The sequence below is a fragment of the Nesoenas mayeri genome, assembly GCF_963082525.1.
Source record: "Nesoenas mayeri genome assembly, chromosome: 27".
Taxonomy (NCBI): Eukaryota; Metazoa; Chordata; class Aves; order Columbiformes; family Columbidae; genus Nesoenas; species Nesoenas mayeri.
Window position 1 is genome coordinate 4,709,402 of NC_137555.1, and position 26,857 is coordinate 4,736,258.

At 56.4% G+C, this 26,857-nt stretch overlaps 2 protein-coding genes across 2 annotated transcripts; both read left to right on the forward strand.

The window, feature by feature from the left end:
- Nucleotides 1–19,569, forward strand: LOC308050200 (disintegrin and metalloproteinase domain-containing protein 9-like). Its single transcript, XM_080360208.1, has 22 exons — nucleotides 1–114; nucleotides 5,302–5,399; nucleotides 6,718–6,782; nucleotides 7,677–7,755; nucleotides 8,059–8,135; nucleotides 8,868–9,054; nucleotides 9,785–9,850; nucleotides 10,196–10,267; nucleotides 10,491–10,660; nucleotides 11,159–11,240; nucleotides 11,935–12,068; nucleotides 12,259–12,430; nucleotides 12,519–12,611; nucleotides 12,849–13,044; nucleotides 13,552–13,657; nucleotides 13,958–14,141; nucleotides 14,520–14,600; nucleotides 15,370–15,475; nucleotides 16,296–16,428; nucleotides 16,706–16,805; nucleotides 17,373–17,500; nucleotides 17,953–19,569. The coding sequence occupies exons 1-22, from the start codon at nucleotides 33–35 to the stop codon at nucleotides 18,032–18,034; spliced, it is 2,493 nt and encodes an 830-aa protein (XP_080216334.1). The 5' UTR covers nucleotides 1–32; the 3' UTR covers nucleotides 18,035–19,569.
- On the forward strand, nucleotides 18,678–26,857 carry LOC308050267 (disintegrin and metalloproteinase domain-containing protein 32-like; the record flags this gene model as incomplete). Its single annotated transcript, XM_080360285.1, has 20 exons — nucleotides 18,678–18,689; nucleotides 19,478–19,550; nucleotides 19,810–19,865; nucleotides 20,100–20,161; nucleotides 20,369–20,447; nucleotides 20,569–20,645; nucleotides 20,738–20,927; nucleotides 21,340–21,405; nucleotides 21,665–21,736; nucleotides 21,941–22,104; nucleotides 22,501–22,582; nucleotides 22,666–22,802; nucleotides 22,944–23,121; nucleotides 23,734–23,932; nucleotides 24,687–24,795; nucleotides 25,111–25,294; nucleotides 25,607–25,687; nucleotides 26,117–26,258; nucleotides 26,315–26,465; nucleotides 26,692–26,857. 20 exons carry the CDS (start codon nucleotides 18,678–18,680, stop codon nucleotides 26,855–26,857), a joined length of 2,280 nt encoding a protein of 759 aa, XP_080216411.1.

Below are 26,857 nucleotides of genomic sequence, written 5' to 3' on the forward strand. Positions count from 1 at the left end.
GGGCGGGAGGGGCGGTGCGGACGGGCAGCGCCATGGCTGGGGCCTGGGCCTGGGCGGCGCGGAGCTGCCTGTGCCTGCTGCTGCTGGCCGTGCCCGGGCAGCCGGGCCGCGCGGGTGAGTGACCGGAGCGGGGCTGGACCGCGGGGATCGGGCCCGTGCCGGGATCGGGCCCCTCCGCGGGGATCGGGCCCCTCCGCGGGGTCGGGTCCCCGCCTCGTCACCCCCGGGCCTGGCCTGGCTCCGGGGCCAGCCGAGGGGCTCCGGCCGCCGCTTTCCCTTCCCTTCCCTTCCCTTCCCTTCCCTTCCCTTCCCTTCCCTTCCCTTCCCTTCCCTTCCCTTCCCTTCCCTTCCCCTCGGCCCGGGGTGCAGGTGCGGTGGGAGATCCGCCGTTCCTCGTGCCGGGGCCGGGGTCCCGCTCCGCCCCCGGTGCTCCGGGCCGGGGGATCGCCCTGGCCGGTCACGGGTCACGGCGTGTGGCGGAGCAGGTGGCGCTGCCGGGACGCGCCCGGGGCGCTGCGTGTGGCCGCGACGCGCCGGGGCAGCGCGGCGTTGTCCTGACCGGACCGGCGCTCAGCGACCTCGGCCGGTGGGCTGGCGGCTCCCGCACTCCCGCTCGGGTCTGTAGGTGTCCGGGGAACCGCGGCCTCTCCCCGCACCGTCCGTGCTCAGCACCCCCGTGCTCAGCACCGCCCGTGCTCGGGCGCAGCAGGTGACGGTCCGTGTGAGGACAGCCCGTGGCACTGCCGAGGGCGGGCAGAGTCTTCACCGGCCTCCCAGAAATGTTGCTGTGAGCGGATCCTGAGTGCAGCTGTGTCATTTCCCCTGCCCGAGATGTGCAGTTCTGCGTGGAGGTGACAGAACACGCGTTTCAAGGGACAGAGCAGGGACCCGTGTCCCCCCTCTCTGTCTGGGTGGCCTGAGGCCGGACATGCCGCCCTGGGGCACCTGCTGTCCCCAGGGAGGACAGGGCTGCGTCCTGCAGCCACGGCTGAATGGGGACTGCTCCCTTAATGGGCTTTTAACGAGCTGATGCTCTGCTGCTCCCTTTACGAGCTCTTTATGAATTGAAACAGTTTATGGGCTTTTATGGTGCTGATTCCGATGTTATATATACACAAAGGGCAGACATGTCTCCTCTGTTGTCGTTTTCCTCCTCTGTGTTTATCATTAACACATGGGTTTAGAGCCAGGGCTCCCTGACTGAGGAATCTCCCCCGTCGCCGTTGGTGCTGGGGCGCTGCGCTCTGTTGGGTGTCTCTGCGTGGGGTGCTGTGTCGGGGCCCGTGTGAGCTGCGAAAGGCGGCTCGTGGCACAGCATGTGGGCGCTGCCCCGCCAGGACAGAAGGCTCAAACGGCACATCCAGGGGTTATCGGCGCATCTAGGGGTTATCGGCGCATCTAGGGGTTATCAGCGCATCTAGGGGTTATCGGCGCATCTAGGGGTTATCGGATGCTCGTGCGTCCAGTGGGCTGGTTGGTGTTTTGGGGAGCAGTATTTTAGTTCCACCTGCGGGTGGGAGGAAACGCCGGTCAAGAGTCCCCAGTTGTGTGGCAGCTGACAGTGCCAGCTCTGCCATGGAAGAGAACAGATATCAGATAAGACAACAGACCTGCGTGTCTCGGGTCTGAGTGCAAGGAGCGGGGAGAAACGAGTCACCCGTCTCAGTTTGTCCCAGGCATCTCCGGCGTTCGGGTTGGAACGTAAGTGCTGTGGGCGCTCCCGGTAAACAGGGATGTGAGGCAGACGTGGCTGTCACCGGAAGCTGCTAATTGAAAATTCCTGAATGAACACAATCATATAGCAATGTGTAGCCTTAAGGGATGTGTACAGTGTCGATTTTCCCCTCGTGTTTGTGTCCATAGGAGGCCTCAGCGTCTGGCTGTATAAATTCATGAAGAAGCCGTGTGGCACTGCCATGGGCAGGGACCATGGGTTTTGCTGCTTGGTCTCTTCCTCAGTACTTGCTGTTGTATCCACATCAGGATGTTGTAGCCACGCTTTACCATTTCTTGAAGGAATCCTTGAAGTGCCTGAAGGCTTTGGTTTGAGTTCCTGGGCAGATGCAGAGTTTGGTTGCGGTGTTTCCTTGGTTCAGCTCGCAGGACAGCCGCACCCGGGCTGCAGTGGATCGGGGACCGTCACTCAGCAGGGAAAAGAGGGGCTGTGGTCAGTTCTTCCATGTGAAGAATAAAAAGACACAATTTCAGTGTAGCCAGCATTGCCCCTTGCAGTGCTTTGTTTCCAGAAAAAGGAAGTGGGAAACTTTGTAATTTTTGCATGTCTTGATCATTCTCATTTCTCAAGCTGAAATTAAAGAGTTTGTTTGCTGAACTGCACCGGGTCCTGTGCATGAACGTGCTCGCTGTGGTCGCTGTGGTGGCGGGTGCAGAGGCCGCGCCGCCCGAAGCAGAGCGTTCGGTGCCACCCGCAGAAAACTCTGGGAAATGTTGCTGTAGAAGAGCTCAATGTCCCCATTAACATCCAGCACTCCAGTAAGGTACTACGAGCAATTAAGTTAACTGCTCTTGCCGGCTTTAATGGCAAACAAATATTCCAGGTGAGCAGGCAGTCAGTAGATGAACTTGGCTCTCTTGCCATGCTGGCTGGTCATCTTCTGCTTCCCAAAAGGCCCTGACACCGGAGCCGTGCCTGGCGCGAACACTGGGGTCAGGGAGGGAGGAGCTGGAAGAAAAGCCCCGAGGAGGAGCAGGAGAACAGCTGGGCTGCTGCCCACGTGTCGCGTGGGTGGTGCAGCCGGCCTCATCTGTTAATTGGAATTGATTATAACAATGGTAATTTAATGAGTTTGTGTATCTAATGCTTTAGCAGTGTGCAGCTTTTGACTCAGCGGTGCACACAGCTCACAGAAGACTACAACTCGTCGCTGCTAACCGGCGCTCTGGGTTTAATATGGTTTTCGTCAGGGCTCTGCATTTGTAGTAGAGTGGCCAGTAGTCCCTGGGGTGGATGTGGCACAGGACAAATCCAGGCACGCGTTAGCAGTGCCTAATTCTGTGTGCTGCTGGTTTGGTCCTGGCCCCCTTCCCACCCTGGAGGTTCGGGTGGATTGAAGAACAAGGGAGTGGCTGCACTGGGTGCCCTCGCGCGGGGGAGCGGTGGTTCCCTGCGCACCCCGCTCTGTCTGCGTCTGAGCCGCTCGGCTGCCCGCGCGATGAGCTTGTTTTGGTGAAATCGGTGTGTTCTGTGGTGTTACAGTCTAAACTTCCCCATTTCTGTTTGTTTCATTGAAGGGTGCGTGTTCGGCCTCCCTGCGCGGCTCGGGAAGGGGTTCGGTGGGGCGGCGGAGCCGGCGCGGCCGCGGCGCCTTCCCGTGATTTCACGCTGCGGCACGCCGCGGGGCCAGCGCCAATTCCTGCCGTGGCGCTGGGCTGGGAGGGGACTGTGACTCACGTCTTCCCAGTTGCGGGCAATTAAAGGCAGCCTTTAATGAGGACAAGATACATATAGGGGATGAAATTGGGTTTTTTCTCCTTGGAAAGACAATCTCATCCAGCGTTACACCCGGGAATGAATGACAGTCAGCGTGTTGTCAGTGCCGATGTGCAGCACGGCCCGGCCAGAGCAGGAGGAACCTGAGCACCGGGAGTTCTGCAAGCTACTGAAAGATTTGTGCTTGAGAACCGCACTTACTGTATTACAGTGAAGTTTCTCAAAAGGAGTGGAGAAAAAGCTACAAAAAATAGCGTATCTTAGGAAAACAGAATATCAATGTCTTGAAACATCTTACGTGGAAAACAGCTGGGGATCTGCGTTTGTTTTTTTGCTGTCACTTCTACCTTTCTGTGATTGTGATGAGTTAAACCAGCTTTACGTTGTGCTATGGGTGTCCGGACTGCACGCTGCCCTGTCCTGGCTGAACAAACGCGTGTCTCTTCTCCGCATCACCAGCCTTGTTGTCAGTTCGGTCTGTACTGAACGTGGGGGAGAAAGGGTATTTTCTGCCAGAAGAGGAAAGAGAACTGAAAGTTATTTGCATTCGGTTTGAACTTTTAACTTTTCTCTCTTTAGTTCCAGTAGAAAGCAAGGTGGTTCCTTCCTACCCTTATATTTTATCTTGTAATGGGAAGCACTGTGTTAGTCAGGACAAACACACCCTCCTCCTCTGCTGAATTGTGCCCACAATGAGGGGGAGAAGTCGCTGTACCTGCAGCGGCTCCTGCAGCGACGGTGACACAGAGCGGGGCCTGTCCGTGGCCAGAGGGCTCTTCCCGAAACCCCTCCCAGCTTCACTGGCCTCGTGTGGCTCACGCCTTTGTTTTCTGCTTCCAAGCAGCTTTTGGGGAGGGACGCGGCTTGGGGAGCGCTGCGGGTGAGCCAGCGTGGCCGCCTCTGTGGCGCGTGTCCTTAGAGATGCTCCGAAACTGCCCGGGTGCCGCAGGGTCACGTCCCCAATAACGAGGGCACTCGTGGGTGGCAACGGGAGGTGACAAGTGCAGAGCAGCGACTCGTGAGAGCTCGGGACTGGGTGTGAGTGGAACGTGTGCTGGGGAACGGCGCGTGGGCAGAGGTATTTGGGGAGCGGGGACTCTGGTGGGTCCGCCTTCCCTCCCCTCTTCTCAGCCCGGGGAGCTGTCACACTGCGTTATAGCTGCTGTGAACATAAGGACTGTTTTCAGGAACTTTATCTCTGATTTTTGGTACCTTTTTTCCAACTGTAATTAATGCAGCTCCCGCTGTGCTATGTGCACTATGTTGTTCCTCTGCTTGTGTGGCCAAAGTGCTGTTTTACAAACAGGTGTGCTGCGTTGCGTCCATGTGCCCCAAAGGGATGCGCATCCCTGACGTGCGGGGTTGTTTCTGGAGACAGGTGACACGGGGGTGGCTGTTCCCTTCCCGTCTGCGGGCCGGGCTGCTCCGGTGAGTTCACCGCTGGCATCGCCGTGAGCCGCTGAAGCCGCGGCTCTGGTCCCGCCGCGGCCGCGGGGCCGGGCTCCTGCCGCGGGAGAAGCGTTCACATCCGTGCCTGTTGTTGTTTACACGCTCGACATAGAACAATTCCTTGCACAAACCGATGCCTGGTAAAGGAAACTTGGACTGTAGACTTTGGTTTGGTGGTTGTTCAGTCAGGGCATCTGGCTGAGGCTGCATATGCAAACAATGTATAGAGTGATATAAAGCACAGGACGCCTGGTTGTGGCGCTTCCCCGCGCCCTTGGACGAATTCTGTCTGCGCTGACCCGCTTTGGGAAACGCTCCGGTTGCTACTGGTGGAAGGTGGTGCCGTGCGAGACAGATACTTGTCAGACGGTGATTGGAGTTGTTTCTGCTCTGCTTTCTAGGTTTCCAGCAGGTTTCTCTCTTGTCTTCCTATGAAGTCGTGGTCCCGCAGAGGTTGGGCAGAGAACGGCGAGAGGCTTCCAGTGTCTCCTCGGCGCAGGTACTGGGCACTCCTAAAAATGCTTTCCGTTTGGTGTCTGTGTCCTAGTGCGGTCCACCCAAAAGTGACCTGAAATGCCACAAAACGCTGCCGGACTCGTCTGGGGCAAAGAAGCATCCGTCTTTACAAAACGCGTTACATCTAGCATTGCCTTCAGCTGTGCTGCACTAAACACCTCCCTGCTGCAGAGCGTACGGGTTGCTGCAAGGGATTTTTGATCTGGGTGTAAAAGTTGCATAAGGAGGGTTGTTAAGCACTAGGAAGAGTTTCGGAGAGGTGGTAGAATCATTATCCTGGGAGCTGCTCAAAATCTGGCCGGGGGGCCCTGGGCAGCCCGGGCCAGCTCTGTAGCCCTGTGAGCAGGGCTGGGACCAGCCAGCGTCCAGCAGCATCTGCCAACCTGCATCGATTTGCTGTAGCCACGTAACCGAGGGCTGCGCACTTCGAAGTGTTTGGATTAGACCAGCTGCTTTTACGGAATTTAGTTTAGTCACAAATCTTACAAACACTGGCAGAATTTAATGTTAACAAAAATGCCTTGCAGTTTATTGCAGTCGGTGACTGGAGCTCCTGCTGCGATATTTAATGTGGTGCTCATGCGACTCAGCTTATCCGCTTAGTGTTTAAGGCCCCTGGTTGCTGCGTGCAGCACTTGGCTGACGCGGGTCTGTGGAACCCGGACATTCCCGGCTCACTGGGAATGCTCAGTAACAAACGGTGCTGTTCTCTCCAGCTGTAACCAGGAGTTTTTCTGTGGAACTCTTGGAAACAAGGAATAGGAAACCACAAAGCTATTTTGAATTCGCTTCCTTCATGTGCCTGGTCCCCGCTTACCCAGGCGGGGCTGCCGGGTTCTGGACGGGGGTTTCGGGCTGGCCCGCACGCCTGGAGCAGCCTGCAGGGTGGGAGGGGGTTTCATAGCTCGGTGTCCGTCAGTCCTGGCGCGTGGACGTGTCCGCTGGGCGCGGGCAGCCCGCGCAGCCCCGGCAGCTGTGGCAGCGCCTCGCTGCAGGAGCTGCCGGAGCCCCCGGCGCCCCTGGAACCCGCGCGACGGGACGGGCAGCTCCGCGTTCTGCATCCTCTGGGAACCGGTTCACGTGTCATTGGTATCAGCTGCATCTCCAGCAGCTGCAGCCCTGTCTGTGAGGGGTGACAGTGCAGAGCAGTCCCGGGTTGCGGAGGGTGACAGCAGTGCTGGGGATGCTCTAGTCATAGCGGTAATCGGGCTCTCAGAGGCTGTTTTCTGCCAAAATGTTGTTGGTTTCAAAGAGCATTGTGTTCATTAACATGAGTAAAATGCAACTTTTTTTATCTCCAGGACAAGGTGTCGTATGCAGTTGAGATAGAGGGAAAAGAACACACAATACATCTAGAAAAGAACGAGTAAGTGATGAGTTCTTTAGATTATTAAATCCCACGTGTTGCGTCCAGACAGCAGGTTCTGTGCGCTCCGGTTCTGGAGGCGCTCCGAGCAGTGCGGTCACACCCACAGGGTGCGGAGTCGCACGCGCGGGGCCGACGAGCGGCAGCGCGGGGCCGTCCCCATGGCGGAGGTGCCGCTTGGGCAGCGGGTGACAGCTCAAAATAAACAAACCGAACTCTATTTCGAGTCAATATTTTCCCTTTCCTCTGGGTTTTGTGTGTTGTTTTAGGGATTTCTTTCCTGTCTCAGTAGCACAAGAATGCTAATAAATGAGGAAACTGACCTTGTATCCCAAGGCCTTAATAACCATAACTTACAGACAATATAGATGTCTGCTTAAGCTTCATTTTTAAAGGGCTACTTGCAGCAACAGCAAGTTACCGTTTATCAGGCTATTGCTTCTTAGAACTGCCCTAATCATAGGCAAGGGATGTAATTATCTAAATGCACAAGCCCCCAGGGATTCCCTCGGAACCGTGGGAGCTGAGTGGGTTTGCAGTCGGGGTCAGCAGCGGTGGTCGTGGGAGACGGTCCCAGTGCGCTGCCGTCCGGAACCGGGCAGGGGAACCACGTGCAGCAGATCTGTGCAGCACTGCTATGATTATGTTTTCCTGCATAAAAGCAAGCTTTTAGCACAATTTAATTGGTTTTGATGCTTGTTTTAGTTATCCAGAGTGAGGTGATTGATGTGATTTCATCAGTAGGTCTGCCAGCCTAATATCTTGGGTTTTGCTGTGGAAACGCACAATTTCTTTGTTAATTTTTGAGGGTTTTCCTTTTGAATGTTCCTTTGTTTAGTTGCAATATTCATTTCATGAAATGCTCCTCGTATTCCCTCTCCCCTTTCCTTACAGAGAACTGCTGCCCAAAGATTTCACAGTTTATACCTATAACAAGGAGGGAAAGTTGCAGTCTGAACGTCCAGATGTGCAGGTAGGATTTCCATCTTACACCCTTGCTGAAGGTGACCGAGCAGCTCCTTGTGTCCGAGTCCTTGGGCTGTGAGGGCAGGTGAGGGAATTCTCAGGGGCATGTTGGCAAAGGGAATTCTGTTACGTTGTGGAGCTGAAGTGCGTTAGGAGCTACAGACTGCGGAGAGAAGGCGTGTAGAAGATTTGACGTGAAGCCCACGGTGTTCCGCAGTTGTAGCGGGTGGCGGGCACGGCTCGACGCTGCGGGGCGGCTGGGGGCACGCAGGCGGGCGGTGCGTGTGACGGCCCGTGTCTCCCCGCGCAGGATCACTGCCACTACCAGGGCTACGTGGAGGGCTCCCTGGACTCGGTGGTCGCCGTCAGCACCTGCTCGGGGCTCAGGTAGCGCCGCGCGGGTCTCCCTGAACCTCACCCGCGGTCCTTGCCCCGCTTTCAGCCCCAGCGCAGCCCGCGGGGTCGGCGGCGCTCCGTGCCTCCGCGCAGCCCGCTGTGACCTGTGCTGCCCCCGATTCACATCCCGGGCAGATACTCGCGATGCCGTTAAATAAGCTGAATAACGCTGAACAATCAGAGCACAGTTACATTGTCCGTTGACACAAATTTTGGCTTATTTTCTGATTTGCGTAGATGGTTACTACAAAGTGCAGAAATGAGAAGTCAAACACTAGGCTGTAAATTTTACAGCATTGTCCTTAATCTTGTATCTGCAAATTTTACAGAATTGTCCCTTAATCTTGTATGCTTCAAATTTGATGGGAATTTTTTTCTGCTTTGGGGTAATATCTGTAGGTTTTGGGACACTGTTTTTTTGCGGTGCCATGTCGAACACCAGAGTGGCAATAGTGTACTTGAACTAAAACATTGCTGCTCGAGGCTTGCGATTTAATTACTGGGGCATTGCAGCCTCTTACAAAAATGTTTAATTTAGTGTATTTATGAGGCCCTGTCCAGTGAAAGGCTGCTTTCAGGCTTGAGATGAAGCACGCTGCTTTGCAAGGACTGAGATACGCCTTAGTTAGCAAAGAATAACTGTTCCTTTGTTCTACTGTGAAAATCTGAGTAAGTGTCCTCTGTGCTCAGCGCAAGAATTTTTCACGCTCTACTGTATTTCAGGGGTTTGGTGACAATAGGGAACATCACCTACGGGATTGAGCCCATGGATCCCTCTTCTGGCTCTGAACACATTCTGTATCGGTTGGATGACGTGAAGAAGGAGCCCACGACGTGTGGGGTGGCGGCCGCGGATGGCGAAAGGGAGCGCGCCGAGAGCCCCCGTCCCCACGCGACGCAGCTGCTGCGCGTGAGTGCTGCCCTGTGCTCTGCAGGCCTGTGCTGGCTTTTGTGAGCGCTCGGCTGAGAGTGCAGAAGCGGCTTATCAGCTTTCCTGGGGCTTAGCGCATACCTGGCGGGCTCTGGTTCGGGGGCCTTGGCGCTGCTGCGGGGCTGGGGTCCTGGACAAGGCGGCTGTGGTTCCGCGATGCTGCCGCTGTGCTGGTCGGGTGTTCACGGGCAGAGCTTTTTGGGCTGTTCATGGCGGAACGCGGCCCTCGCCGGGGACGTTCGTTAGCGCAGCACTGCACCAGAAGCCAGCAGTGCCATGGTGTTGATCCTGCTCTCCTGACAATGGGAGCAGCGGCTGGGTGTGGAGGGGGGTGTCGTTCAGAGACGGCTGTGCAGGAACAGCCCCACAGCGACTATGAAAAGCGTCGTGTTGGCGTTTCCCTGTTAGTACCTTTCTGCTCCTCTACAAAAGCGTTCGGTGGCTCCCCAAAGAAACCTGTGTGGAAAGTGGAAAGATTCCTTGCTTTTGAAACACAGGAAAGCATTGTGCAGCTAAATTTTAGTGTAAAACATGGTGAAATTGTCGTTGTGTTGGATTACAGCCTGGGTTTGGCTTGTTTTCCTCTTGGCACCGTGTGCTTTGGGTGTGCCTCAAACCACTGGCTCTAGCAAGTGAAATATGACGATTATTTTTTTTCCCTTACACTTGAATTGGTAAAATTAAAGTTGTCTAACACTTCTTTCCACAGAGCAAGAGAGCAGTCCTGCATCAGACGAGATACGTGGAGCTGTTCATAGTTGTGGATAAAGAAAAGGTGGGGGCTGTGTGTCACTCCTCCGAAGGGGCCGGGGCAGCGCGGGCGCTGCAGCCGGGGCTGCGGAGCCGCAGGGCGCAGCACCGCGCTCTGTGCTGCTCGGGCAGAGGGGAACCCGTCAGACACGGGGGTTTGTCAGCAAGAGCCGGGTGACGTGGGGAGAACACGCGGCAGGTCTGTTGAGCAGCAGCGATGAAGGTGCCGCTGTCTGGATTAGCGTCTTCTTGGCAGAAGATTTGGAGCCAGGCAAAACTGTTTTTCATGTCAGGAGTCTTCAAACGTTTTGTTCTTATTTTCCTAACTCTTTGTCTTTTCTCTTCTTGACTAAGTTTCTTTGTCTTGCAGTTTGAGGATTTTGGGAAGAGCGAAACAGAAGTAAGAGAGCACATGGTGCAGCTGGCAAACTTCCTCGACAGTGTAAGTGGGAGCGTTTCTGCTTTGGGTTTTCTTATAGTGCGGCATTTGGGCGTTGATCCTGTAGCTGATCTAAGGCGAAATCACAGTGATGCGGATTGTGTACTAACTTTTTAAGAAATGGCAAACCCAAGCAGAAAAAGTAGATTCTTGCAATTAGACGTGTAATGCCAAACCACTTCTTACCCGAAGGTCTCCAGAAATACTTATCTTTTTTTCCCCCCAGATGTACATCATGTTGAACATCCGCATTGTGCTGGTCGGTCTGGAGATCTGGAAGTATGAGAACATAATTAGCACAGACGGAGGTGCTGGTGACGTGCTGGCAAACTTTGTGCAGTGGCGAGAGAAGAACCTTGTGCAGCGCCGGCGACACGACAGCGCCCAGTTCGTTCTGTGAGTGGCGCTTCCTTCCCCTCCGCTCCTGAGGCGCTTGTCCTGTTCCCGTCTGCCGCGGTGCCACAAGCAGCCGCTGCGTCTCAGCAGAGAATCCAGGGCGATCCGCTGTGGTTTATGTACTCGTGTAAATACTCCAAGTCAACTTAAGCTTTTTAAAGAAGGTTTCTTGTGATCCTTGCGCTTTAATGGAGAAGAAGTTATTTCTGCAGTGTGTGTGTCGCGCGTGGTGTGTGCTTTGACACGTGCCGTTGTTCTGTCCATCTCCCTGCGCTGCCGTGTCTGCCCTTCCAGGACGCGAGTCCCTGCGCGCCTCCCGCAGCCCGGCGCAGGGGAGGGAGCACGAGCAGCGCGCCCGTGTTGGTGCTGGGGAGCTGGGAAGCGCGTGTTGTGTGCCCTGCGAGCAGAGCGGCGCGCTGGGCGCTGCCGCGCAGGCTGTGCCGCTGGTGCTGCTGGTGCCGTTGTGGTGATCGCTTTGCCCTTGTCTCCCCGCTGTAGGAAGAAGGGGTTCGGCGGCACGGCGGGAATGGCCTATGTCGGAACGGTGTGCTCCAAGAGCCACGCGGGAGGCATCAACGTGGTGAGATACCGTCAGTGATACTGTGAATGTGATCCAGATAAGGGTTTTGCACTCCAGAAATCTTCCCGGTCGTGCACAATCTGTCATAACTAAGCTGAAGTGGCTTTTCTGTTGTCCCCAACCATTTCTGGCCCTTCCATGATCTCTGGACCACAACTTCCCCGTGGTCTGCTGCGTCCTCTGCCCAGCTGCCCCTGCCCGCCGTGCAGCGCTCAGGAAGGGCCGGGATTTGTCCCCGATGTTCTGAGCTCTGGGTGTTCTCTGGGCTCCGCTGGGCCGGCGCGGTCGCTGCGGCTGACCAGCCTCTCTGTGTGAGACTGCAGAGCGTTAATGAGTTGCTGATCTCAGATAATTGGCAATCCCAGCAATCTTGTTTTCTTGGACTAGTGACAGAAGTGCTGGAATTGGAGTTTGCCTGTTTAAGGAGATTTGGGCTGGTGTGGAGAGCTCTAGTTCTTGTGTTCGTATTGCAGCTGTGCTGGAAGGCAGAGCTCGTCAGGTACTGTCCCAAATATGTTTAAGGGCTCTGATTACTCATCAAATAACATGCACGTGGTTGGAAAGCGGGCACAGCTGGTCTGAGAATCTGTCAATGTAGAGATGGAGTGACAGGAGTGTCTTTGGCACATAAGCAAACACTGACTTTCTCAGCGTACGCTGTCTGCTGATTCTCCTCTGGTTTGCTCCTGTGCAGTTTGGAAGAATCAGCATACAGATGTTTGCGTCGATTATGGCTCACGAGCTGGGACACAACCTGGGGATGAACCACGACGATGAGCGTGTGTGTCACTGCGGAGCGAGCAGCTGCATCATGAGCTCTGGAGCATCGTAAGTGGTGACAAAGGAAGAGCCGCTCCGAGGGTCAGACTTTGCAGGTTGCTGTCACCTTCCAAGTGCTCCTGCAGAGAGCCGTGTCACGCTTGCAGCTGCTGGAGAAAGCACGTGTTGCACTTGTGCAAACCGAGGGGATGCTCGTGGGCTGGCTGAGTGCGGACGTGCGCTGTGTTCTCTGTGGCAGGGGGTCGAGGAACTTCAGCAGCTGCAGCGCGGAGGACTTTGAGAAGCTGACTCTCAACAAAGGAGGCAACTGCCTGCTCAACGTTCCCAAGCCCGACGAAACCTACAGCGTCCCGTACTGCGGGAACAAGCTGGTGGATGCCGGGGAGGAGTGTGACTGTGGTTCGCCAAAGGTCTGTGGCGGGTGTTAACGGGTGCTGGGGGAGGACAGTGCACGGTGGCGGTGCTGTTGCTGCACACTCACAGCACGTCTGCTTTCAGGAATGCGAAAGCGACCCTTGCTGTGAGCCGGGTACCTGCAGACTCCGGTACGGCGCTCAGTGTGCCTATGGGGACTGCTGTAAAAACTGCAAGGTAGGAGACTCGGATGTCATATTTGGAAGTGTTCCTCGGTGGCTGGGAAAGGGAGAGCGCCGGCCCGGCCAGGGCTTCTGTGGGAGGGAGTTGTGCACGCGTGTAGCCCCCACAAGGGCTTCAGATCGGTCCCTTTCTGGTGCATTGTGCGTCAGGTGCAGTGTTCGTGTCTGCTGTAAGGTCTGTATTTTCCCGTGCAGTTTCCTGATGCGATTTCTCCCTCCCCTCTCTGTTTAGCTCCTTTCTCGGGGAACCGAGTGTCGTGCGAGTAACAACGAGTGTGACCTCCCCGAGTACTGCAACGGCACGTCCCAGTTCTGCCAGCCGGACTTCACGGTGCAGAACGGGCACCCGTGCCACCACGAGGAGGCGTACTGCTACAACGGCGTCTGCCAGTACTACGACGCGCAGTGCCAGGACATCTTTGGCCCAAGTAAGGGAGAGCACAGCGTTAACGTTTTTCTAGGAGACAGAGCTAAAAGAATACATTAAGTTTACTTAAAATATGTTTACTTGTTTTCCTGTCCCAAAGACCAGCCGGCTTTGGCAAATGATTTGAAATAGGTTTTTATATGGCTTAGCCTTCACTCGTTCTTCCTTTGTTACATTTAGTGCTGCGCTGCTGATCCAAGGAGTGATTGTCTTGCACTGATCATTCCTGTTACAGTGAAGCTGATATACAGGGCTGGAAAAAACCGTGCAGAAATATCAAATGGTATCACAGACTCAGTGTGTGACTGTCGTTCTCTCTTTTTTCGAACACAGAACTATGTGGTGCTGACAGTGTCAGCTCTTTACTGGTTTGACCGCGTTCTTCAGCTATGTAGGCCGCATGGAGAGCACTGGGGGTGGCAGGGTGAATGTCTGGTGAAGGAGATGTGGTGGTGTGAGACGGTCCTTCCCTGTTTAACTCGGTTCCTCTGTCGGGGGGTGTTTGCAGAAGCCAAAGCGGCCCCCAACGTTTGCTTTGCTGAAGTGAATTCCAAGGGTGACAGATTTGGCAACTGCGGCTTCCACGGGCACGACTACAAGAAATGCTCCAGCTGGTGAGTTGAGGCCACAGCATCCAAAAGTTCCTGAATGTGTCGTTGAGAATCCTTATTTGGGTGCTGCACACATGCGGAACAATGAGTAGCAACTCCGTGTTTTTGTTAGCGTAAGGAAGCGATCAGTCCGTGCTCTTGCAGCACTGAAACGAGACCCAGCTACATCGTGTTTGGCCAGTTCCCTTGTTCTTGTTTCCGAGCTGTGTCTTCCTGTAGAAAGAAAAGATAATTTCACATGTGTGATAGTGTTCTCAGAATGAATTGAAGTGTCACTACAGCATTCGCGTGTTGATGTTGTAGGAACGCCATGTGTGGGAAGCTGCAGTGTGAAAACGTGAAGGCCATGCCCGTTTTTGGCATTAAGCCCGCTATTATCCTGACTCCCGTCGGAGGCACCACGTGCTGGGGGGTGGATTTCCAGCTGGGCTCGGATGTCCCGGACCCGGGAATGGTGAACGAAGGCACCAAATGTGGTGCTGGAAAGGTAATGAGTGAGTAAAAAGTGATTTCTTAGAGTAATAATTTGGGGTTTATGTGGATAATTTTCGGCTGCGTTGTTTCATGAGTATTTATGGCCGTTGATTTTTTTGGTGCCGGTAGTTAATGCGGAACCGAGCGAGCCTGTTTGTTCCCCACACTGCGTAGTGCATGTGCGGAAGAAATGTAGTGAGCCTCTCGTTTATAGACGAGGCCAAGGAAACGAAGAGCCAGGATCCTCGCTCTGTCGGGGGGCAGGAGGAGCTGGGCACACACAGGCGCCTTTAAGACAACTCTGGGTTGAAATCCGGCTGGCCTGACAGCCCGCAGCGCTGCGGGAGCGCGGGCGCCGTGCCCGGGGCTCACGGCGCGTCTCTGCCCCCAGGTCTGCCGGCACTTCCAGTGCGTGAGCGCCTCGGTCCTCAACTACGACTGCGACGTGCAGCGGCAGTGCCACGGCCACGGGGTGAGCGGCTTCTCCTGCGGACAGCGGCTCAGGGACAGTCACGTGCAGCGCACAGACACGCCTTCTCAGTCCAGGGTCCCGGTTTGACCCAGACACGTGGAAATTGTGCTTAATCCGTAGTGTCTAAAGCATTTTTTGCACCTAGGAAGTTCCCCTTCTCTGTTTGAGACTGTAGCTACTGTGGTATAATCATGGTGCTAGGTGCAGTGATTAAGAAAGTTCTATGGGGATCTTGGGGATGGGTTTTGCCATGAAAAGCTGCTGTTAATGGGAAAAGTGGCTTTAGGAGTAGCAAAAAATTGGGCCAAAGTTATGTAAGTTGAGCAAGTTTTAAAATGGCGGACAGTAATTTTTAGTTTAACTGTAAAACACTATAAAATGTCTCTGGGCAAGACAGCCCACAGCAAATATCAACACATATTTGACTGAAGCTCTTAGGATGATATTTTTTTGCCAGGCAAGAAGAATTCCCAATTTTTCCAGTATTACTAATGTAATTTGAAACTCTGCATCTCACAAAATGAAATGGAACAGCCGCGGTCGCTGCGCCGCCGGGACGGCCGGTCGCTGGGAGCTCATCCTGAGTAGCGCTGCGCGACTGCGGCCGCCTGGCCGGGCTGTGCCGCGCTGAGTCGCCGGTTGACGTGCTCCAGGCCCGGTGGGACAGAAGGGGCTGGGTGGATGGTCGTGGCTCCTGCACATGCCTTTTAAATGTATAGAAACTGAATATTTTGGTAGAGCTTATGGTGACGTTTGTGTTCAAACACAGGTGTGCAACAACAACAGGAACTGTCACTGTGATGCGGGCTGGGCCCCCCCCTTCTGTGACAAAAAGGGCTACGGGGGAAGCCTGGACGGCGGCTCTCCGTACCATGGCAAGTACTGCCGGGGGGCTGCGGTGCCGCGGGGGGGCCCTTGGCCACTCTCCTCTCTCAACAGTTCCAGTGGAGGCTTTGGAAACTGGGCTGGTTTAAATGCCTGCAGGTGACTTGTGCCCCCTTGGGCTCCTCCGGGTCCGGGCTGGGAACTGGAGCCCCTTCTGTTCTTGGAGCCAAACAAATGACAAAAAGCGGGCTCAGGTCGGTGGGTGTGGGTGTCCGTGCGTCTCCACGGGGACACGCAGCGCTGAGCTGCCGCTGGCACCGCGGCGCAGGCAGGGTGGCGCCTGCCCGGGCAGCGCACGGTGACGAGTCGCCGCTGTATTGATCGTCACACGAGGAAAGGAAAGGCTGGTTTTGAGCAGCCCGCAGAGGAGAAGTTTGCTGCATGTAGAAAGGCAGAGGAGGTTAAGAACCCGGGTTCTTCGCCTGCAGCAAACAATGGCAGGAGAAGAGGGAGATTAAGGATCAGAGGGCAGCAGCTCTGTTTTCCTTTTTCAGTTGAGCTCATAAGATGTTCGCAGTAATGTAGTGGAAGAAAAATTAGGTATTGATTTAGTAAATCAATATGCTGTTATAGGCCAGGGTTTCACGGCATGTGCAGTTCTTTCATCTTTGACCAGACAGTCCTTGTGAAAGGACAATCAGAAAATAATATATGTGGGCATGTGTCTTGCAGATTGACTGGATTCTTTAGTTTTTCTTCTATGGAAAATGGAAAATAGTTGTAGAACCAGTCCTACCAAATATTCACTGCTACATGAGTCAAGTGGTGATAACGCTTTTTCTTCCATCGTTTCGTCCCCATCGGACAAAGACACCTCGCTGAGGAATGGGCTGCTCGTGTTCTTTTTCCTGGTGCTGCCGCTGCTCGCAGCTGCTGCTCTGGCGTTTGCCAAGAGGGACAGGCTGAAGCGATGCTACAGGAGCTTAATGTCACGCTGCCATTCGTAAGTACGGTCTCCTTTTCACCTCCTCCTCTGCCCTTTCAAATAGTCCACAGACGTTTGTTTACACGTGGCGGTGGGTTTTTATTTTTGGGTCCCCTTTTGGTGTAAGGTGATAAAACTAAGCTGCCGTAGTCCCGAACAGAAAAGGGGTTGTGTGGTTTGAGGCGCGTGGCCATGCCGTCATCCTGCCGTGCGGCGTTCGCTGCGGTCGCTCACCCGCGTGGGCCGCGCGTCCCTGTGCTGATGTGCTCACGGCGTCCCTGTCCCTGCGTTCCAGGTCCCGCCAGCCGCCGCCCCCCCGAGCAGAGGAGCAGAGAGCCCTCCCGCCGCGGGGCGTCCCGCACGGCGCGCCGTTCCCCGCCCGCGCCGCTCCCACGGTACGAACAGTGCTTCCCGCCGCTTCGCTCGCTCCCTGTTTCATAAGGGAGGCAGTTTATGTGATTTTTGCCCTAATAAAAGCTTCTAAGGTACTTTATTTCTTCTTGTCTGCACATCGGGTTTTCTCTGGGCTGAGGAGGATTGTTTCCCGAGGTGTGTGTGGAGAACTCCTCCGTTTCCCACTGCTTCAGCTTTTCCAGGGCTGTTGCTGGGCTGGCGAGCAGGTCACCTGCTCTGCTCCCCTCGGCCCCCCCGCCAGCCCCTCGGCCCCCCCGCCAGCCCCTCGGCCCCGCCGTTGCGCCCGATTCTCTCCGGATGCACCGAGCAGCCAGAGCGCTTTGCAGGACAAATGAAGCGCTTGTTATGATTGGCCTTTCTGCTTTTTCCAAAATGCAGTACTTTTCAGATTGCTGCTTCTTTCCACTGAGTTTCTCAGAAGGAAAGAGCAACTCTGACTTTCCCAGGTTTATTTGTATATGGCCTTAAACGTCACTTAACTGAGGAAACAAATGTTTCCATTCCCTATGTGAATATTTGTGAACATTCTCGCTTTGTTTTCTTCGTAGAATATGGAACCGAACACCTTTCCTGCTCCGTCGTACCCGGTTAACCAGCATCCTCAGCAGGTTTACCACCCGCCCTACTACAGGACCCCGCAATACCAGGCACCGCAGCCGCAGAAGCTGCCGACAAGGTGGGTTGAGTTATTGCAAATAACTATTGGCGCTTGTGCTGATATACGTAGATTGTCATTGCCTTCGTTTCTGTAAGCACGGGGGTGTTTCATCACGTACCGTATGCACGCGGGACTGACCTTTATTGGAAGAAATTTCTCCTTCATTTCACGCTGGGGGACTAAAGCGCTATTACCCGCAGCATTCATTTTGCGCCTGTCGCAGCCTCATTGAGATTAACGTGTTTCAGAACACTTTTCTGGGGCCAGATTAGCCCTGCGCACAGGTGAATAAAATGCTTCTCAAAATACGCAGTTTAAAAAATAAATGACTCGAAAATGTGTCATTTTGCTGATTTGTGAATGTCATGGGGGAGCCCAGGGTCATTTCTCATTAGCGTTGAGCAGAAGGTTCTCATTTCTCATTGCCGGTCCCGCCGCGGTCCGGCACTGAGCGGGTTCTGTCCCCGCAGGCCGCCGCCCCCGCAGCAGAGGAGCGCCCCTCAGGGACCCCATTACCTCCCGTCCCGGCCGGCACCGCTGCCTCCCAAATAGCTGCTGGCTCGGGGCTCCTGTGAGCCGACACGTTCACCGAGACGGGGCCGGCGCTGTGGTTTTCCCTCTGGTCGTCCCGGACACCGGCCTCCCGGGGTGAGGCAGACGAGATACGGAAACGAGGAACGTGACCCTTCAAACGCAATACCTCTGCCAGCGCCGCGGGGCGCGGGCGCACAGCCCCTCGCTCGCGGCGCCGTTTGCAAGCGCGCGATGCCCAGCGGGACGCGCTTGGGAGTCGCTTTGGGTTCCCCCTTTCCGCGATGAGCCCCGATAACGAAATTGTCTGGTTTCCAAATGCGCAGTGAAGAACTGAAGTCGCCTGTGCTCATTTCAGAACAAGCAGTTCTGGCTGCTTAATTGAAACCTCTTTTGCGTGGACTGGGAAGCGTCATCCATTCCCACATTGACAGCACAGGTGAAACAAGGTCTCAGCGTACTTTTTCAGAGGAAGATAAATATACTGTAAACATGTTTATGCATGTATATATGTTTATTGATGTGTAATAATGCACTTAAATTCCTACTTTCATGCTGACTGACAGTAAGCTGTGCTGTATGAGCACTAATGGTTTTAGATTAGTAATCGTGAGTTGCTAAACGAGAATCCTTTACTAATTTCCACTAATACCATGAACAGGCAATGAAAATCAAGGTACGAAATGGCACGGCCATACTTTAGTTTTAAAACCCAGGGTGCTCTTAGGTTTTAATGTGAGTCCGAAGCCTGAGCAGCAGTCCCTGCAGAACACGGAGAACGCAGCCCCCCCCGGCCCCCCGGAGCTCCTCGCGCAGGAGCCCGGTCGCTGCTGCCCCCTCCCCGTGCGCAGACGTGCTAACATGGAACAAGCACCGGAAAGAGTGCTTGGCTCTTCACTTTGTGCCAGCCCCCGAGTGCAAACTCAGTCTCTAAAACCCCATAGTATCGCCAAAAGAATTATTTTCCTCTGTAAATACATATATAAATATATATATATACATAGTGTTTGCATTTGCAGTAATAAAATACTTGAACTCCTGTGGTTTCCCATAAACAAAGATTTATAACACTATTAAAATATGTAAAACATCACCTAGAATATTACCAGACATACTTGTAGGGGTCTTCTGTTTGTCCCAAGATAATTACTTCCTACTTCTCCTCGGTTTGGGCTGGCTGTCTGTCTGTCCGTCCGTCTGTCCGTTGCTCGGCAGCTGCAGGCGGCAGCTCCCGCGGGGCAGCCAGCGGGAGGGATGCACCTCATTGTATTGAACCCAAACTATGCTGAAAACGGTGCCTTGTACTCGATGGGGTTTTGTACTGCGCGGGGGCCACGCTGGAGGGCGGCGGCGTGGGGCTGCGATCCCGGGGGCGGAAATAGCCGGGATTTTACATGTGTTGAACAATGAGATGACTACTGACTTCCCTTTGTAAGTGTGCGCCTGTCCCTGTGCCCGCTGCAGGGGGACACGGTGGCACCCCGCTCTGCTCCCCGCGCCGCTCCGGGCTCCGGCAAAGGGCTGTTCCCCACCCCGTGTGAGAACGAGCAATAAAGCTGAGGTTTTGTACAGTGCTCTGGTCCCGCCTCTGCTTTCCCGCGCGGGTGGGGCCGTTAAACGTGCGGTGGGGCCGTTAAACGGGGCGACGGGGCCGTTAAATGGGTGACGGGGCTGTTAAACGTGCGATGGGGCCGCGCCGGGCGCTGCTGCTGCTGGCGCTGCTGCTGTGTGAGTGTGGGGGTCCCGGGGGCCCCGGGCCCCGCTCCCCGGGTTCAGCACGCCGGGTCTCTCTGCAGGCTCCCCGGTGCTGCCCCAGCGCGTGGTCCCGCGGCTGCTGCCCGGAAACACCACGGTACGGGGGCCGCTGGGGGCACAGGGGCACGGGGGGGCACAGGTGCGCTGGGGGGCACAGGTGCGCTGGGGCTGTGACGGAGGCCACGGGTGCTGGCACTGCCGAGGCTGCGCCTGCCCCTGGGAAGCACCGAGCCCCCGTGCTCGCGCTCCGCGTTTCCACTTGCCCCCGGAGCACGTTCTCCTGAAGTCGAGGTTCTGAGTCTCCCTTTCTCCCCCTTCCTGCGCGCACAAGGACGCGTTGTCCTACGTCCTCGACATAGACGGGAGGCCGTACACCGTCCGCCTGCGGCAGCAGTGAGTCAGTCGGCTTCACGGCGCCCTGTCCCGGGCGCTGGGCTGAGCTCTGGCGTGCACGTGGAGGAGGGGTCGGGGTCGCTGTGCCCGCGATCCCTGGTGCCACCGGTTCTGGGTCTGCAGTGCCGCGGCGCAGGCGGCAGGACCTGAAGAAGCCGGGTAGGAGGAGCCGCTCTAAGTGCTTCATCTAACGCCTTTCTTTTGTAGGGTCTTTTTGTCTGATGATTTCAGGATTTACCTGTCTAATGAGAAGGGGCCTTTGCACTCTGGTTCACCCCGCATCAAGGTAACCTTGGGTTGCTCTGGGTTTTTGTCAGCGTTGCAGTGTGTCTCTGCCGCCCAGCACACGTGTTGGGGTGTCGGGTGGGGGCCGCGGAAGGGGCTCCTTGTCCTCTGTCGCGGTGCAGGGCGGCTGCTACTACCAGGGGTACATCGAGGGCTTCCCCAGCTCCACCGTGACCCTCAGCATCTGCTCGGGGCTCAGGTACCGAACCGCCCCCCCCGCGCTGCCGTTGGTGCCGCCGGGCGCTGCCGCACTTGCCCGGTGGCAAACGGCCAGTGCCGTCCCGCGGGCAGGGGCTTGCTGCAGTTTGAGAACGTCACCTACGGCATCGAGCCCCTGGGCTACTCCCCCACGTTCGAGCACTTCGTGTACCGAATGAGGGACGCGAACACGGTGGGTGCCGTCTTCGCCAGCAGCCACCCCGAGAGGGACCCGGGCGAGCTGAACGCCGAGGAGATGGTCCAGGCGCTGCCGTACGTCGAGGTGAGCGGTGCCGGTTGTCACGATCCTGCCGGTGTCCCTGTCACACGAGGAGGGGCCCGATCCCGCAGAAGCCTTGGCTGGTGTCTGTCCGGACAGAGATGGGGCTGTTTGGCAGTGCTGGTGCTTATGACATTGTGTCGCCGGGATCGTTACTCATTTAATTCCCAACGGGAGGCATTAGAGCAGCTGCTGAAAAAGTCAGAATTGCTCTGTTGTACCAGTTCCTACCTTGTGCTGGTTTGTACTAGTTCCTACCTTGTGCTGATTCGTACCAGTTCGTACCTGGTGCTGGTCTGAGGGCAGCGCCCCAGCGTGGCTTCTGCACGGCCGCTGGAGCAGCGCAGCAACCTCGGGAATGAGGTGCCTGCAGAACACGGAACCGAACGGCACTGGACACCGTTTTCTCTTGCAGCCGCTCTCAGCTGAAGCACGAGCTCCCAAGTTCTTCAAGGTGTACGTGGTTTTGGACAAGGCTTTGGTAAGTTCGTGCCACTCGTTTCCTCCTCGTTTTGCCCGACTTCTGTGGGCACAGAAATGGTGCCATTTCCTGGCTTTTCAATGCGTTTGTTTTCCCTTTGGAAAAGTTACATGTACTATGGATTTTAAGAAAGAAAGGAGAATTTTCAGCCCACGTTACCGGGCTGGGTGCTGGCAATCATCTCAGCGTTTCAGCGACGTGCTGTTCCATCCTGGTAAATGCCTTGTCCACGTTTGTGTCCTCCTGGGTTGTTTTTCAGTATAACCATATGGGTTCAGACGCCAGTGCTGCAACGCAGAAGATAATCCAGGTCTTCAATTTAGTCAACAATGTAAGTTGTGTTGTTTGTTCGCCCCGGGGCAGCCGCAGCCCCACGTTTTAAGGCGTCCTGGACTGCGCCGTCGCGGTGCCGGCTGTGTGTGGTGCGGGTGTAGCTCAGCGGCTGACGGTCGCTTTTCTGGCGCGGTCTGTTGTGCACGGAGCTGTAACCCCGCGCGGGGGTGTGCGAGCGGCGCTCCCCCTGTTGCGCTTTCAGATGTTCAGTCCCCTCAACGTCACCGTCGTGCTGTCCTCCCTGGAGCTGTGGACGGAGAACAAAATACCGACGGAAGGGGAAGCGCGAGAACTTCTGTGGCGATTTTTACGGTGGAAACAGTCACATCTCACTGTGCCGTCGTATGACATCGCTTATCTCTTAGTGTAAGATCAACGTTTTCTTACTCGTTAAAGGTTACGTAGTAGAAATCAGTCAAACCAATGTAGGTTGAAGTATAAAGCTTCCCATAAGGCATGTTTTATTAAAAAGAAAACTATTTCTTACATATTACCCAATTCCTTACTATTCTGGAAGTATTTTGTGCGGACACACCTCCCAGCCGCCTCTCGGTGGTGATGGACGGTGCCCGATCGTGCCGCCCGTCCCGGCAGCCGGTGGCTCCGCTGCGGCCGCAGTCTCTGCCCTGGCCCAGCAGCGGCTCCGGGGGCTGCGGGGGGGGGCGGGACCGGGGGCTCGGGCTGCGCAGACCCGCGACCCCCGTTACCCGCAGGACCTGCGGTGACCCAGCTGGGCAGCCGCTGAGCGCACGCGTGTTCCAGGTACCGGGACTGGGCAGCGCTCGAGGGCTCAGCGACCCCGGGAGGCGCGTGCCAGCGGGAGGCGGCGGGCGCCGTGGCTGTGGTACGGTGACGGTGACACCTGTGTCCCACCGTGCTGGGGTCACCACGGGGACAGTGGCCAGACCGCCCCGCTCTCTCCTGCAGCTCCAGGGCGCCGTGACGCTGGAGTCCTTCTCCATCCTGCTGGCGCAGATGCTGGGGCGCAGCCTGGGCATGGCCTACGACCACTCCGCGAGGTGCCGCTGCCCCGCGCCCGTCTGCATCATGACCCCCGCGGCGCTGTGAGTTTGGGAACACCCGGGGACCGTTGCACACGGGCCAGCACCTGAACAAATCCCTGCGTTGCGCAGAGATTTTGAGGGTGAACGGGGCAGATGTAACACAGACAAGTACGGGGAACGGCTTTGTTTCAGCTTTTTCAGTGGGGCAAAAGCCTTCAGCTCCTGCAGTGTCAGCGACTTTGAGATCTTCCTGAAGCACAGCGGGGGCGCCTGCCTGTTCAGCCGGCCCCGCCTGACCGGGCTGGCCTACCGGCGCGCGCCCGTCTGCGGCAACGGCGTGGTGGAGCGCGGCGAGCAGTGCGACTGCGGCCGCAACCGGGTGCGTGCGCGGGCACTGCGCTCAGCACCGTGTCTGTTCCGTCTGTGCCGTCTGTGCCGTCTGTACGTCTGTGTCATCTGTATGTTCAGAGGCGTGAGCCCTCGGGCTACGGGCGCAGGTGAAGTAGCGACCAGCCCAAGGATTGTGTCTGGTTGTAGGTGGTTTCTGTGTTGGCATCCACCTCACGGCAGCTTTGCCCACGTTATTCTGTGAGACAGTGCCCCTGTTGGGGTTGAGGGGAAGGGGACGACCTCTGACAGTAAAAAGCTCAAGGGGAACAAGTAAGTAGAATAATGTGGTCTTGCAATGTTCCTCAGGCATGCTTGAAGGATAATTGCTGTACTAGAAGATGTCGGTTCCAGCCAGGAGCGCAGTGTTCCTCTGGGTTGTGTTGTGATAAATGTCAGGTAAGGCACATTTTTATGATTATCGCAAGATCATTACTTATTTTGGGGGAAATAACACGAAGAATGGACAAGCTTCCCGCCGGGCAATGGCAGCGGTTCCCGGGGAAGGGTTTTCCCGCTCAGCTCCGGGGTCCCCGTGAGGAGGAACGTCCCTGGGGAGGGGTGTCCGCGCAGGGGTGCCGAGCAGAGCCCGTTGTGCCCCCAGCTCAAGCGCCAGAACGCGCCGTGCCGCCCGCCCGCTGACGCGCAGTGCGACCTGCCCGAGCTCTGCGACGGCTCCTCCGCGTCCTGCCCGCCCGACCTGTACGTGCAGGACGGGCACGACTGCGAGCGCGGCACCGGCTACTGCTACAAGGGACGCTGCCGCTCGCCCGACCTGCAGTGCCAGCGGCTCTACGGGACAGGTAACTGGTGCCGCCGGTGCCGCTGGTGCCGCTGGTGCTGCCCGGGGGGCGGCAGCCACAGCAGGAGTGATGCTCAGTTTGTGTCTTTACTCTTTAAGGTCCTGACCTCGGGTCGGTCTCGCTGTGACTTTTTATCCTGGTTTCGGTGGCAATGGGGGTTTGTGGTTGGTTGGCAACTTGTTTCTGGTGCTTCCCCCTGAGCCCGAACCATGTGCAGTCCCGTGGAGGCCGGGGGCTCAGCGGTGGCACTTGCCCGTGTGTGCCGTGGGCGCTGGGGACACGCTCCTGCCACACGTGTGCCCGTGTCCCCGCAGCCGGGGACAGGACGGGAGCGGGGGCTGCGCTGCCTGGGGGGCGGGACCCACAGGAGGGTGGGGGCGGCGGGGGCACCCAGGGAGGACACGGCTCTAGGAAGCGTTTCCAGCTCTGGTTTCAACCTGGTTAATATGCACTTCAGTAGCACGTAGCTCCCTCAATTATTCACCAATAACAATGGAAACAGCAACAAAAAAAGGACGAATCCTGAGCTGTGAGTGAAGTTACCGGGGCGCTCACCGGCTCGTCGCTAGTCCTGTTCTCGGGAGGTCGGGACTGATGCGGGTTTGCCAGTTCAGGGACAGGTGTTTTCTCTAATTAGCGAACAGCATCCGTGTTCAGCTGTGAGCAGGATGAAAAATTAAGCAGTTATTAGATACCATGGTATGTCCCTTTGTGTTCCTTTAAGTGATAATAAATATCACTGCTAATCTCGCAGCTTCGAGGAGCGCTCCCGTGGCTTGTTACGAGGAGTTCAACAGCCAGCGGGACAGGTTTGGACACTGCGGGTACCAGCCCAGAACAGGCTTCAAGCGGTGCCTTTGGAGGTACGCCCAGGGGAGCGGGCTCCCCTAGAACGGGTGTGTAATGGGGGCGTCACGGACGGGGAGGCACCGGGGCCGCGCTCGGTGCTGGGATCCGCGGAGCAGTGCACGGCTACGGGCTCGTTCTTGTTCGTAGTGCGTTGTCTCACATCACGGCTCCTCTCTTGGACTTCCCAGCCTTGCTCGCTTTTCTTGTCATGCGATGCTCCAGATTTGCGCTGTGCTTTTCAATGTTTCTAGTGTTTATCAGGCAGCATATATATATGTGTATGTGTATGTGTGTGTGTGATACACATGCTCTGCAAATGGCTCTTCCAGGAATCTCAGGTGTGGAAAGTTGATCTGCACGTACCCGTACAGCTCCCCGTTTACATCGCAGGCGGCTGCAGTCAGCTATGCCAAAGTGAACAAGGATTTATGTGTCTCTTTGGATTATTTCTATGCACCAACAAGGCTGGATCCTCTTGTGATTCCACCAGGTACAAAGTGTGGTTATGAAAAGGTAAGAAAACATTTTATAATCATCTAAAATGACAGGTACCAATTGTAATTGTTAACAAGGTTTCAGGAAGTTCTTGCTTCTTTGCAGTGTGAGTGTACTTGATATTCCCAAACACTGTTGAAACACACAAACATGACATTAAAGGTTTGCACGGTGTCCGCATTAGACAACCCCGAGGTAGCCGTAGCTTTTCCAAAGCACTGCTGTTGTTCTTGCAGAGGTGTAATAGCACACTTTGACTCCTTTTGGGACATAGGTCTGGTGGGCTGAGACGGTGAAACCACTGAGCTGGAACTGCTCTGGTTTTTCTAGGTGTGTATCAACAACACTTGTCACCCGCACGCGGTCCTGGGGTACGACTGTGACAGCAAAACCAAGTGTCACGGCCACGGCGTAAGTCACCGCGCGTCACTGGGGCGGGTGGCTCCGTGGGGACGGCTGCTGTGGGTCCTGCTCACAGACCCGTTCGGGGCTCAGACTGCACAAAATCCTGACCCTGTCAGCTAGTGCATGGTCCTAAAGCCCCTATCAAAATGTAGTGGGGCTTTAGTCACCTAAGCGGAGAATTTGGTGGTTTGTTTGGTTTATGGAGGGGGAAAAAAGGAGGGTGTTCCATGCGTGTTCGACGCCTCAAGGCTATGAGAGCCCACACTTCGTGGTGTGTGTCTTGTCCGATACGCTCCCTGAATTGCCCGAATGCCTGTCAGTGCGCGTAGCCTTGTCCCAGCCTGACCGGTGGCAGCGAGACCGATGCTGGTCTGGACAGCAGAATCACTGCATGAATTCATTGCCAAATTTTGGCACCCGCCCTGGGCTTTCCAGGTGTGCAACAACAAGAAGCACTGCCACTGCCAGCCCGGCTGGAAGCCCCCCGACTGCCGGCAGTGGGGAGCGCGCCACGGGGGCAGCATCGACAGCAGCATCCCCGGGTTGGACAAGGGTCAGTACCGCGGTGCGGGGGCAGGTGCCGGGCTGGGGTCCCTGGCACAGGCAGGGGGTGGCAGCCCCGTCCCCCGCCAGGTGTCAACGAGCAGGAAGCGCTGGGGGAGATGTCGCTGACCTGGATGCTGCTGGGCTCCTGCACCCTCCTGCTCCTCCTCGTCGGGGCCGTCTGCATCGTCCTGCAGCGGCTGGGCTGGCGCTCCGGCCAGCAGCCCCCCAGCAGTGAGGGGTGAGTGGGGACCCCCTGCCGCAGGCTCCTGGAGGGCACGGGATGGGGACACGGGATGGGGACGCGGTGATCCCCGGGGCTGAGGTGATGCTGGGGGGAAATGAAGAGATTCAGCAGGGCTGAGGGTGATCTCGGCGGGTACGAGGTGTGATCCCCAGGGATGGGGTGGTTCTGGGGGGATATACGGTGAGCCCCGGGGCTGAGGCACCGCTCCGTGTCCCTGCAGCTCCACCGCCGAGGAGGACAGCACCTGCTCGGAGCCGGAGCCGGAGCCGGAGCCGGGCCGGGAGCCGGAGCGGGAGGCGGGGCCGGAGCGGGAGGCGGGGCCGGAGCGGGGCGCGGGGCCGGAGGAGGGCGCGGGGCCGGTCCCGGGGCCGCGCCGCGGGCGCTAA